We start from the raw sequence: 12,411 nt of genomic DNA, 5'->3' as shown, positions 1-12,411 counted from the left end.
AAGTTTAGAATCGAAAAAAAATATACATCTAAAGAACACTCTAAACCTTCGCTTTCAAATACTTCATTTCAAAACACAGCTTTCAAGTAAAGAAAATAGTATATTATATTTAAGAGCATCCCGGGACCCTCTGAACTTTCTGAATATTTGGAAGTAACAAAAACAACTGACAATGGACCAAAATTAACAGCTAAGAAAATCTTAGCCTCGTGTCTCTTCTTTGCCACGGAAAGTCATGTGACATCATTTTCAACCAATAAGATTTACTAATTTCGAGGGTAAAACAAACACTATGGTTTAACTCACTAAAAGATCATGTTTACTGAAAACATATCAATCTAGCCGTGGCGAAGAATGCTGTCAGATCTTCAAAGGTATAACCTTAGAAATAAAAACGTAGTACATTTTTTCAGTTAGTATATATCATCATAAATAAACTTTTCTCCTTTTAAAAATCTAGAAAAATTCTTTAAAAGCTGTTATGTAATTTTAATAAAGTTCGATATTGTAATATAGCTCAAAAAATTTATCGAAAAAACCTCAAGCTAAAGGGCCAAGAATATCAAAATAATGCGTTTTCAATAGAAACATATTGTCGATATTGGAAGTTTATCGTGGCTTGGATCACGAGATTTACGTTTGGCTACGTTTCGAGAGATTCTTCTCTCATCATCGGGAGAATCGAGCTTCGATCGATACTGTTTTTTACGAATTTCGCAGCGTTGTGAAACTTAGTGAACAATTTCAGAAGGCAAGGTTTAAGTGCTCATTACTGTAATGCGTTAAAAATTAGAAATCCGAAATTTTTTGTCTATCTGACACGAATTTCACAAAATTTCTACCCAACCGTATCACAAACAAAAACTAAAAATTTATCAAAAATTTTGAACAAAGTAAATTAAAAATTGTAAATAAAAAATATAACAAATCAATTCAACTGTATAATTATAAATTCGAAAATCAATAAAATTCAAAAATTAATACTTTTGGTAATATATTTTTTATCATAAACTATAAAAATTTCAGCACTATAAATAAACCTGAGGATGCAAAGAAGAAATGAAGATCTCTGTCGAGAAAAAGGGCGTTTCTTTAATGAAAATACTCTTACTTGAACTACTTTGATTATTAAAAAGCGCTGAAAAATAAAATAAGTTAATACGGTTCTCAGAGAATTTTTAATGCAAACGGTAGTAATACCTATAAAACGTTTACATAAAGATTTGAACCTTTATTAGAAATAACTAGCTAATAAATATATAATTCTGATAATATAAAAAGACTTTCTCTTTTCTTTTAATGAACGAAAATTCCCGGAAAATTTGGAAAAGTGGCCATAATCAAGCTTATACTGATACTTTAAATGCACGGCACTACGTTCCAAAGATTTCAATAAAAAACTGAATGAAATAATCTTTGCTAACTTGTAAGCAATTTTTCTTATATAACAATTTCGTCGAGTTTTATTATTAAGTTTGAGGTTTAAGACCAATATAAAAAGTAAGTGGCGTAATTGGGACCTCTAGTATCCTTTTATTCAAAGATATAAAGACCGAAACGACTCGATATATATTTTAATACCATTTTGAAATTTTTAAGAGAACGCTTCTTTTCTTAGATATGCTTTTCAGATGAACATTCCAGTCCAATCATATTTTAAGTTACCCTCGACGATAAAAATCAAGAGCCAATTAAAATCCTATATTGTTTAATTGATAGTGACTACTTATCCATACTTACCCATCAGCAATAGAGACAGCAATAGAGACCCGTTAGCATTAAGTAATTAAAATATCGCCTTGATCGGGTGTAAGTGAAGTAACCAGCTAAACAACCTCCTCAGTCTGCGTCTTTCAAAATAGAAATTTAAATGCATAATCGAGGCAGTTTTAGATCAGTGATAATTCATGGCTTCGGTAACACCTTCCAGATCAATATCTCACTACATATGCTCTTCCAATGAGGAATCTCTTCAAGTTGCAGGCCTGGTTGCGTTATAATGTGAGAATTTCCATTTCTGATTAGCAGCTCCATTACAAGGTTTCATAATGACAAGAGTGGCACCAGAATTCCCTCTATCAACACATTGCCCAGTTGGCTCATGACGTATCTCACCCTATAACAGAATATTGTAACTCATTTTAAATGTCACTAAGTTGAAGAACTACATACCAAATAGAGGAATCTGAAAGGAATTATCCTCACCTCTCATTTTATTTCTTGACAGAAAGTCATTTAGAATCCCCAGCAAGGAACTTATAATTTCACTTGTCGATGGCATATAGACTATTATTCGAGAAAGGCTTGGCAGGCTCCGATGGCAGCCAAAAAGGGCACTTCTTTTAAGAGACCTTTTTTACAATAAGCCTGTTTTTACCATTGATTTCAAAGCTCCGATGATGAGGCTAGATCGCATCTCCTGGATGGGAAATGAAGCCACTTTTTTTCCCATTAAGGATCCGTGCTTTTCAAACAAAATTTCTAAATGCGGGGTAAACTTTAGGGCTTCACTTTTTCTTGCTTACGAAAGGTTGAAGATCCCTTTCTAGCCCCTTCGTGGCTTCAAACTCAATGGTTTTTACCATACATAATTTTAGTGATTTCAAGAGGGGAAGCGTTCGATAATTAGACCTACAAACACATACATACCACTGGTCCGTTATGGATGAACTTTTGATTTCCACCAAAGCCGTGACATTTCCATAGTTCAATGTTTGCACCAGGAGAATTACTGGACACATCAAAACAATAATCTTCATCAAATTGAATTTCCCCTTTCTTTGTGAAAATGAAATGCTGGAAAGAAAGGATGAAAACACTTTAGAATGTTTGTGCGACTTTAAGATTGTTTATTGTAAGGAAAAGACGTTGAACAGATAATTTCCACCAGCATAATTGACCAAAACAGACACGGTTCAAATGAGTAGTGAAACAGCAAAGAAGATCGCTCATTAGATGCTGATTTCTAGATCTATTACTTAAATTGACACATTAATCATGACCGTTACCTGATTTCCACCCTGGCTATGACAAGGATACATTCCAACTTTCCGCTTGACTGCTTCATCACCTTTTACTGTTCCCATGGTATCCAAACAAACTCCTGACGATGGATTACGTATCTACAAGAACAAACAGTGTTGTTGTGAGAGATTACAATAGGCGAGTCTTTTCCGAGCAGACCACAAGCACGAGTAAGACCAACCTTCTGTTGTCGAAGGATGAGTATTTCTAACTGTCAATATCAAAAGACCTCTTCACTCGGTCCCGTTATTATGGCTATAGTTGAAATGAAGGTGTTAATAAGATCATAGTCATTATAAAAAACACTGGTCTGGCAATGTATTGTTTTAGCTTTATTGTCAAATTTTCTTTTGTTATAAATAAAAGGCAAGATGCGATTTGCAAACTTTTTGATCACGTTACCAAATTCTCCTCTTGGGTTTGGTCTAGTTTTCAATCACATGATCAAAAAGTATGCAAAACAAGTCGATTAGCGAACGCAAGCTCTAACTGTTAACAATAGAAATAAACAAAAGCCTTCCAGACCGGGGTATTTTATGATGAAGATGAACTGAAGATATTAATAAATAATTCAATTTTAATTAATATAAAACGAAATCTATACTTCTCCTTTAGCAGGTGGATAAGGGTCAAGTATTGGTGCATCTGGATAAATATTGTCCAAGTACCATTTGAAACTTTTACAACCTAATTTATTACGTAATGCTCGCCTTCCACTGACATCACCAAATGGCATACCTCTGAAATAAGATAATTGAAGAAAATTTTCTTTTTAGCATTTTAAAGTATAGCATTTTTAATCGCGTAGTTGGTTTATCATCGATTAATCTTTGACTTACTGGTAACATACCTAGAATTTGCTGTAATAACTGGTAATAAATGAACAATAAAAATTACTATTAGTATTACTGGAATCAAATGGTTGATGCTCATTATTGCAATTACAAATTATTTGCATGGATTTAAGGATATATTTTTTTTATGATATAGAAAGAAGGCGCGGCTCTATGCTGACAAATCAGAATAAACAATGAAATACACAGATTGCAAAATTAAAGTCTGAAAACAAATCACGCTTTTACTCGAAATTTTTATGTGCTTGTTACATGACATTTATTTTTGATTGGTTCGATTTTGTCGACACTAATAAGGTTATCAGCTGTAAGTTATAAAGCAAGTAACATGGGAATAAAATCACGCGAACTTTTTCGAGTAATCACAATCTCATGTTTTGTTTTGATATAATTTTGCAACCTGTGTATTTCTCAAAATTTGTGCTCGCGTGACGCAGAAGGAAGAAAAAAAGTTCTTTCTTTTTTAAGCAAATAGTAGCAGATACATTAAATGATAACCTTTAATAAGTTTTTGACAAATAAAAAGTGCTTCTAATCCAACTCATCTTACTTCGAATGTGGTCGTTTGTTGTAGTACAATTCCTTGTAATCATCCATCCACACTTCTGCTAATCGATTCAAATTCTTTGCCAATGTTTTCTCTACGCCATCTGGAAATTTATACGGGCTAGTGTATTTACGGAAGATATGACCTACTCTTGAACAAGGAATAATTTCGACACGACCTCCGCACATCCAGATCTAAGAAATAGAATAAACATCAATAAGTAAAAATGGGGTGACATAGTAGCATCTTTTTGACAAGTTACATGAAGATCGGCTATGATTTCAAGGAAACATTTTTGTAAATTTATTAAGAAAACGCTACTTAAAATTCAAAGATCTTAACTATCAACATTTCTAGGTATTTAAGAGCCATTTTTTTTAAAAATCTTCAGAATAAAGAAAGTGTGATACCTCACCCTCTTAGATTTTGATGAAATTTTGACCAAATGATCCATCACACAAGAAAATAAGACCATGAAAATTTCACCTTGATATCTCAAGTATTTTTGAAGATACAGCGTCTCAAAGATAGGCTACTAAGCGAAAATTGACCCCTAAAAATCATGAACTCTGGTGGGGAGCAGATTTTGAAAGCCAATGAATTTTTATTCAAGTACATTAGAAAGCTGATTTACAGTGGATTTCAAGAACTTTTTGTAGGGAATCAGAAAAAATCAAATTGAGTCTCCAAAATTTTCCTCGAAAATCTTTAGCATCTCCTGTAGAGGGCTTCAAACTTTGTGTAATCTGGGTTTAGAAGCACTTTTAGCTGTCTGCTGATGGTCCTTGGAGATTTTTTTGAAGCAAACTTTTGACCTGGAGTGGTTTACTGGTGGGTTTTGGCCACAAAAATAACATTTTCAGTATTTCTATTTTTGCGTAACCGTCAAAAATGGCCGAAAAAAATGCTATTTTGGCTGATCTGGAGCAAAATTCAAGATGGCGTATCTTTTTGAACCCCCTACAAATTTTTTTGAAACTTTCAGTAATGCTTCCTTAGTAGGTCTAGTTTATAACCTCAAAAAATCTCAGTGGGGCCTTGAAGTCTCTTAAAGATATGATCGATTGAAAATTTGCTTAACTTCGTTGTTTTTTCCCTCCTAAAATGCTAAATCAGGCCCACTTAAGGGCTCTAAAGGTAAATTCTTGTCAAAATATTGGTTGATCTTCTCTAGCCAACTAATCATTGGCATTAAGGGAACAACTGTAAAAAAATTCAGGTCATTTCCATTAACAGATGACATTTTATGACTGTTTCTTTATTTTTAAGTATAGAATATGTAAAAAAATGAGACTGACATCTGGCCTTTCCTACCATTCCAGGGCCTATATTTTCAGGAAAAGCCTCAACCTTTCACAGTTTGGTGAATATTATTCTTAAATATAAGCAGGTTACTTCAACTAAATGGGTTTAACAGTACTTAATTCCTATTCAAAAACTTTTTAGACTCATTCAGAAATCCTACTTTGACAATAATTTGCGCTTTACCGCAAAATTTCTAAGTCCAAGTGTCGTGATTAACTTTAGAATGTCCAATATCTCTATATTTGTGTATACTGACAGCCTTACTTGTTGATTCTTAAATAACTAAGCAACATTACTAGGGTGATATTTTATGAGATACTGCAAACAATGATGTTTAAATCTTCTGGACAAGAAATATTGGACATTCTAAAGTTAATCACGACACTTAGACTTAGAAATTTTGCAGTAAAGCGCAAATTATTGTCAAAGTAGGATTTCTGAATGAGTCTAAAAAGTTTTTGAATAGGAATTAAGTACTGTTAAACCCATTTAGTTGAAGTAACCTGCTTATATTTAGGAATAATATTTACCAAACTGTGAAAGGTTGAGGCTTTTCCTGAAAATATAGGCCCTGAAATGGTAGGAAAGGCCAGATGTCAGTCCCATTTTTTTACATATTCTATATTTAAAAATAAAGAAACAGTCATAAAATGTCATCTGTTAATGGAAATGACCTGAATTTTTTTACAGTTGTTCCCTTAATGCCAATGATTAGTTGGCTAGAGAAGATCAACCAATATTTTGACAAGAATTTACCTTTAGAGCCCTAAGTGGGCCTGATTTAGCATTTAGGAGGGAAAAAACAACGAAGTTAAGCAAATTTTCAATCGATCATATCTTTAAGAGACTTCAAGGCCCCACTGAGATTTTTTGAGGTTATAAACTAGACCTACTAAGGAAGCATTACTGAAAGTTTCAAAAAAATTTGTAGGGGGTTCAAAAAGATACGCCATCTTGAATTTTGCTCCAGATCAGCCAAAATAGCAATTTTTTCGGCCATTTTTGACGGTTACGCAAAAATAGAAATACTGAAAATGTTATTTTTGTGGCCAAAACCCACCAGTAAACCACTCCAGGTCAAAAGTTTGCTTCAAAAAAGTCTCAAGGACCATCAGCAGACAGCTAAAAGTGCTTCCAAACCCAGATTACACAAAGTTTGAAGCCCTCTACAGGAGGTGCTAAAGATTTTTGGGGAAAATTTTGGAGACTCAATTTGATTTTTTCTGATTCCCTACAAAAAGTTCTTGAAATCCACTGTAAATCAGCTTTCTAATGTACTTGAATAAAAATTCATTGGCTTTCAAAATCTGCTCCCCACCAGAGTTCATGATTTTTAGGGGTCAATTTCCGCTTAGTAGCCTATCTTTGAGACGCTGTATCTTCAAAACTACTTGAGATATCAAGGTGAAATTTTCAGGGTCTTATTTTCTTGTGTGATGGATCATTTGTTTAAAATTTCATCAAAATCCAAGAGGATGAGGTATCACACCCTGAAGACTCTTAAAAAAAATGGCTCTTAACTTCTGGAGAATTCTCTTGAATAAAATGTCAGTTCGTATGCAAATCTTTTCAAGTTAGCAGAAATAAAACCATAGCATTATCATCCTACCCTGAAGGACATTTCAAGATTTTCCCCACCCCAGATGTCCATCTCTTCATCATAGGAACCCATATCATAAAAATATTGACGATGGATTGCGAACAAACCACCTGCCATCGCTGGAGTCCTGAAATTAAAAAAAAAAAGATACATAATTACAAAGTCTCCCTCACTATCAAACCCAATAAACTTGTATAACGTTTCAAAGAAAGGTCATTATCAATCGTGCAGTTAAAGATGTACTGTAAAATCACAGAGCTTCTAAAGCAAAGGAATAGCCGCTTGCCCAACAAAACCTTTACGAGAGCTTCAGGCATTTTAAAGAGAACTTATTATAAATCAGTATCAAATAAAATGATAAAATAACCTGATAACATCAATATGACTTTTCCTTAATTTTTGTTCTTCTAGGGGAATTGGTTTCCATTTATACATTAAATCCCATCCGAAACCACCTCGTTGGTCAGGATTATTGGCAGCACTGTATTCCAATGTGTCCGCGTTCAACACTTCAATGATGGGCACAACTACATTGGATCTAGTGTGCAAAATCGAAAGAACAAAGTCACATTTTTGCCATAATAAGATAGTTTGAAATGCGGAAATCCTAAATAAGTAAAATTGACTTTTCTAGAAGTAGTTTTGATGGTAAATAAACGCTGTTGAAAGTTTAAAGAACCAGAAATGAATTTAAAAACAAGCAACATGCTGAATGGACCTACCTGTTGATCAAAATCAGATAAAAGTAGGTGTTCTACTTTTTACTATTGGTATTGAGCAAACACAATAAGTTTTAGAACAATGCAAAAACGTCTGATTTATTTTCTTTTATCATTCTGTAACTTGGTCGTCTTTTTTTGAAAATTTTAGGACGAAGAAAAATTTTCCGAGAAAAATTACTTCAGCCACATTTTAAGGTACCTTGCACTCTATCTTTCTTACAAAAATCAGGAAAAACTAATGAAGCAATTTTGCACCAAGTCCAAAAAACCTTATTCTTAGGTAGTTTTTGGCCAAATTTGCCCCCAAATTTTTTTTCAAAATCGGGCTCCGTCACTTTTTAGGCATTGCTATTTTGTATCATTGTGCAAAATCTGAAATAAAAATAATGAGCCGATCCCGAGAAAAGCTGCTAACAGGAAAATGGTAAAAGGGAATTTTCCCAAAAAACGAAAATCCGTATTTGACGACGAAAAAAAATTTTCCGAGAAAAATTACTTCAGCCACATTTTAGGGTACCTTGCACTCTATCTTTCTGCCAAAAATCAGGAAAAACTAATGAAGCAATTTTGCACCAAGTCCAAAAAACCTTATTTTTAGGTAGTTTTTGGCCCAAATTTGCGAAAATCCGTATTTGACGACGAAAAAAAATTTTCCGAGAAAAATTGCTTCAGCCACATTTTAGGGTACCTTGCACTCTATCTTTCTGCCAAAAATCAGGAAAAACTAATGAAGCAATTTTGCACAAAGTCCAAAAAACCTTATTTTTAGGTAGTTTTTGGCCCAAATTTGCCCCCCAAAAATTTTTTTCAAAAATCGGGCTCCGTCACTTTTCAGGTATTACTATTTTGTATCATTGTGCAAAAAATAAAAAAAAACTAATGAGCCAATCCCGAGAAAAGCTTGTAACAGACGAACGGACAACGGTCAAATTAAAGGACCTCCCGGTAGGTCCAATATATAATGAATATAAATTTTAGCTCAGCCAATTTTCAGCCTTGTGTTCTTCCAAAGATTTTCTTATAAAAAAAGCATGTAAATAGAAAACTATAGAAAGAATACCTGTCTTCGGCGATCCTTGCAAGAAGGGGTTCAACCCAACCAGGAGTAGTTTCACAATGAGAATCAAGAAATACGATGACGTCTCCTGTAGCTTTTTCTGCACCGGCAAGTCTGGATTTGATCAAACCCGATCTTTTAGCATTGCGCACGACAACAACTTTGTTTGATAACTGCTTGACATGGTCGTCAATCGGTTTCTTTAGATTTGCTGTGAAGTGAGAAAATTTGGCTTAGTTATTTAAAGGTATCGAAAAAGGGATTAAAATGGAGGGATTGGTAATGAGAAAATTTATCATACCACAAGGGGCAATGTCTAAAGTATTGTCAGAGAGGATATTGTTCAAAGTGCTGTCTCATTATGTGTTTCTCAATGGAGCATTTAAAATGTAAAACATTTTGAAGCATGCTCATCAATACATGAAACTTCTTAAAAAACAGATATAAATGGAGTAACTAAAAAATATCCTACCATATTCACTTTTATCATCCACTATGACAATTTCCTTGAGTAGATCAGGAGGGGTTCGATTGATTACACTGTGTACAGTACGAAGTAACACACTTTTTGCTTCATTGTGAAAACATATTACAACACTAGCAGTAGGGAGATTCGAAGGATAGCTGGAATGTTGCCTTGCACATCTGAAATATACGACATGCACAATACAATTTTAATGAGTTCTTTTATTTTTTCAATATAATTTAGCGGTGTTCAGTGTTCATTTATCTTAAATGATCTACTTTATTATTGGTCTCACTTGTGAGATACTAAGATCAAACCAGCATTCGTTACTTTTTCTATAGTGTTTTTCCACTTAAATAAAGGCTGTTTTTTCCAAAATTTTAGGCATTTCAGGAGGGGTATGAAAAATGGCCTGAAGATGCGATAATCAAGGTCACTGTATTTGAGAAGCTAAGTCCAACCAATAAGCTAATTTATAATCGAAAACAGTCAAAAAAAAGAAATTATAATAGCTACATACTCTGCCCCTCTAACATCTTTTATTGTCCTATCCAAAGATATCTTGTCACTCAAAACAGAATTGAAGGAATGGTTTTTGAAAATGGCTTCAGCATATTTCTTTTCTGCATCTGTATCAAGATATGCTGCAACACCCATTTCACCTTTTCCAGGCTGTTTATTTACTTCTTTACTAATATCATAAACTTCACGATGCCCAGGTTTATGTACAGTTTGTTGTTGTGGTACTATTTTATTATCAAAAAATTCTTTATTCAACCATGGTAAATCACGATGCACTCTTTTGCCAGCTGCTACAAGAGGTGCAACTTCTTTTGCATGTTTCATATAATGTGAATCCAAATGTTCATCTGATGTCAATGTTAATGAATTCAAAGAGTCTCTTGCAGCCTGGTTGTTTGCTATCAGCAATAAAATGTTCATAGAAAACCAAAACACAGATGTTAATGCTATGATGTAAAGTATCTTCCGACTTGTGACCTTGCCACAGTCAAAGTGGCCTTTAGGCATTTTTAATATCAATTTACTACTCTTTGTACCTCAGCATATTGATATATAGAATTCACCTGAAAAATAATAAAATATTTCTTCTTTCATCGTTAGTCTCCAATGTTTGATATATCACTCTGAAACTTTCAAAAGAACTTGATTGCCAATGAAGCTGTTCAAAATTCAATAGCATATACTGATAGCTCTTATCAAGAGTTAGCAGAAAGGATATACTATACTCATTGACATAAAGAAAAAATTGATTGTTATAATTGGGGATGTCTTCAAACGTTTTCAAATTTCAACCAGTTTCTAATTGGTGTGTCATTGTGTTGAATATGTTTATTCATCAATCTCTGCTCTAATTTAAATGCTTTTAAAATCACATGAGTTAATTGCAGCTTACTTTGGTGGTTCTAATGATCAGTTGCAATATGATTTTTTGAAAATATAGAGAATTCCATTTTCTTTCTTTGAGTAGTTTTAATCAATCAACCTGTATTAGTCATTAAATAACTAGTGTATTCAAGTACTTTTGAGCATTTTTACTGATTTGCAAGTAAATTTTAAATTTAAATTGGCTCTGATTTCATTGAGCACTCTGCAGCATCAATCACAAACAAATCTCTGATTTGCAAGTATACTTACTGTACTGTACTTTGAATGAACGCCACCTCCTTTTAAACGCCCTGTCGAATAACCCTTCCCCTCTAGGAGGGGCGTTTACTTGAAACAAGTAACTGTAAGCAAGGATCAATTGAAGTAAAACTTAGATACCTTATTGGTATGAAATTTTGCGAGTTACAAAATTTTGCAAAATTTAATACCGTTTAAAAAATTTTTCAAAACTACCGAATCGCAAAAATAAATACAAGCAAAAAATTTTCAAAATAGGCCGATAATCAGCCCTTGAAATTCAAGTAAAAGTAAGTCGGCACGTAAGTGCCGTGCAAATCCGGCCGAAGGCCGGCAAAATTTTGCCGACCTAAGCTTGTTTTTAGGTCGGCAATGCCGATCTGAGCTATATTTTAGGTCGGCAAAGTTGTTTAAAGGCTACGGCAATGTTTGTTTTTTTATTTGAGTGCGATATGGTTCTTATTAGAGACTTTCATTTTACAGTTACAGGATAATAAAGAATAATAAAATCCCTCTAAGACAAATAAAGATTGTTTTTCTCTTTTAATACTTTTTGCTGTTAAGGTCGGCTTTGCTGACCTAAAAGATAACTTATGGTCGGCTGCCGAGAGAATCAATGAATATGGTCGGCAATGAACTGCCGACCATAGGCACTCTTTGGTCGGCTTTTAGGTCGGCACTGCCGAATGCCGACCTGAAATTCGAGGGCTGGATAATCGAACATACTTATTTGACGGAAGCGAAATTTCCTGGGGACTGGGACTTAGCTATATACTTCAACATGGGCTTATGTTTGCATTGTTCGTATATGAAAGTAGGGGGTTGAGTTTTATTTTTAAAATAATAACCTGTGATGTGTAACATTTTCACATCTTTACAATACATATTTCATGAGTTATGGCCATTTTTATCATTTTATTTATTTCTTACTTGTTACTTTTTTATCATTTCACCAGATTTCACTGACCTTGAAACAAACCATCATAGCTCCAATTTAATCAAGTCTCTTATTGATACAAAATTATCTTAGGAAACTTCAGCTATATAGCTTAACCACTGCAGCAGCGAGGACCTCATTTTTATCATGAGTAAAATTGTAACAGTCATTTCAAATGTCTCCAAAAGGCCAATATTTACACATCTTTTATGAACATGTCCACTACCGTTACTTGGTTTATAAGTCGACACGAGA

General features: G+C 33.7%; 1 protein-coding gene across 1 annotated transcript; it reads right to left on the bottom strand.

Moving 5' to 3' along the window:
• Window positions 1-1,409: 1,409 nt before the first annotated feature.
• LOC136816581 (polypeptide N-acetylgalactosaminyltransferase 13-like) lies at window positions 1,410-10,696 on the bottom strand. The gene is made up of 10 exons (XM_067072917.1): window positions 10,096-10,696; window positions 9,582-9,754; window positions 9,113-9,320; window positions 7,698-7,868; window positions 7,340-7,457; window positions 4,429-4,619; window positions 3,629-3,764; window positions 3,009-3,122; window positions 2,650-2,796; window positions 1,410-2,116 (listed from the first exon to the last, which is right to left on the bottom strand). Exons 1-10 carry the CDS (start codon window positions 10,602-10,604, stop codon window positions 1,973-1,975), a joined length of 1,911 nt encoding a protein of 636 aa, XP_066929018.1. The 5' UTR covers window positions 10,605-10,696; the 3' UTR covers window positions 1,410-1,972.
• Between the last annotated feature and the right edge of the window lie 1,715 nt (window positions 10,697-12,411).

Source organism: Clytia hemisphaerica, unplaced genomic scaffold, assembly GCF_902728285.1.
Source record: "Clytia hemisphaerica strain Z4C2 unplaced genomic scaffold, Clytia hemisphaerica genome assembly, whole genome shotgun sequence".
Classification (NCBI taxonomy): Eukaryota; Metazoa; Cnidaria; class Hydrozoa; order Leptothecata; family Clytiidae; genus Clytia; species Clytia hemisphaerica.
This window is presented reverse-complemented; position numbering and strand designations above follow the sequence as displayed.

What these genes read in the sequence shown, in the direction of transcription:
- LOC136816581 (XM_067072917.1), bottom strand. Translation starts at nt 10,604, where the DNA reads ATGCCTAAAGGCCACTTTGACTGTGGCAAGGTCACAAGTCGGAAGATA. An exon ending in AGTCATATTGATGTTATCAG is followed by an intron (nt 7,458 to 7,697) that starts GTTATTTTATCA and finishes TTTTAATTTCAG; the next exon opens with GACTCCAGCGATGGCAGGTG. An exon ending in AACAAACGACCACATTCGAA is followed by an intron (nt 3,765 to 4,428) that starts GTAAGATGAGTT and finishes ATCTTATTTCAG; the next exon opens with AGGTATGCCATTTGGTGATG.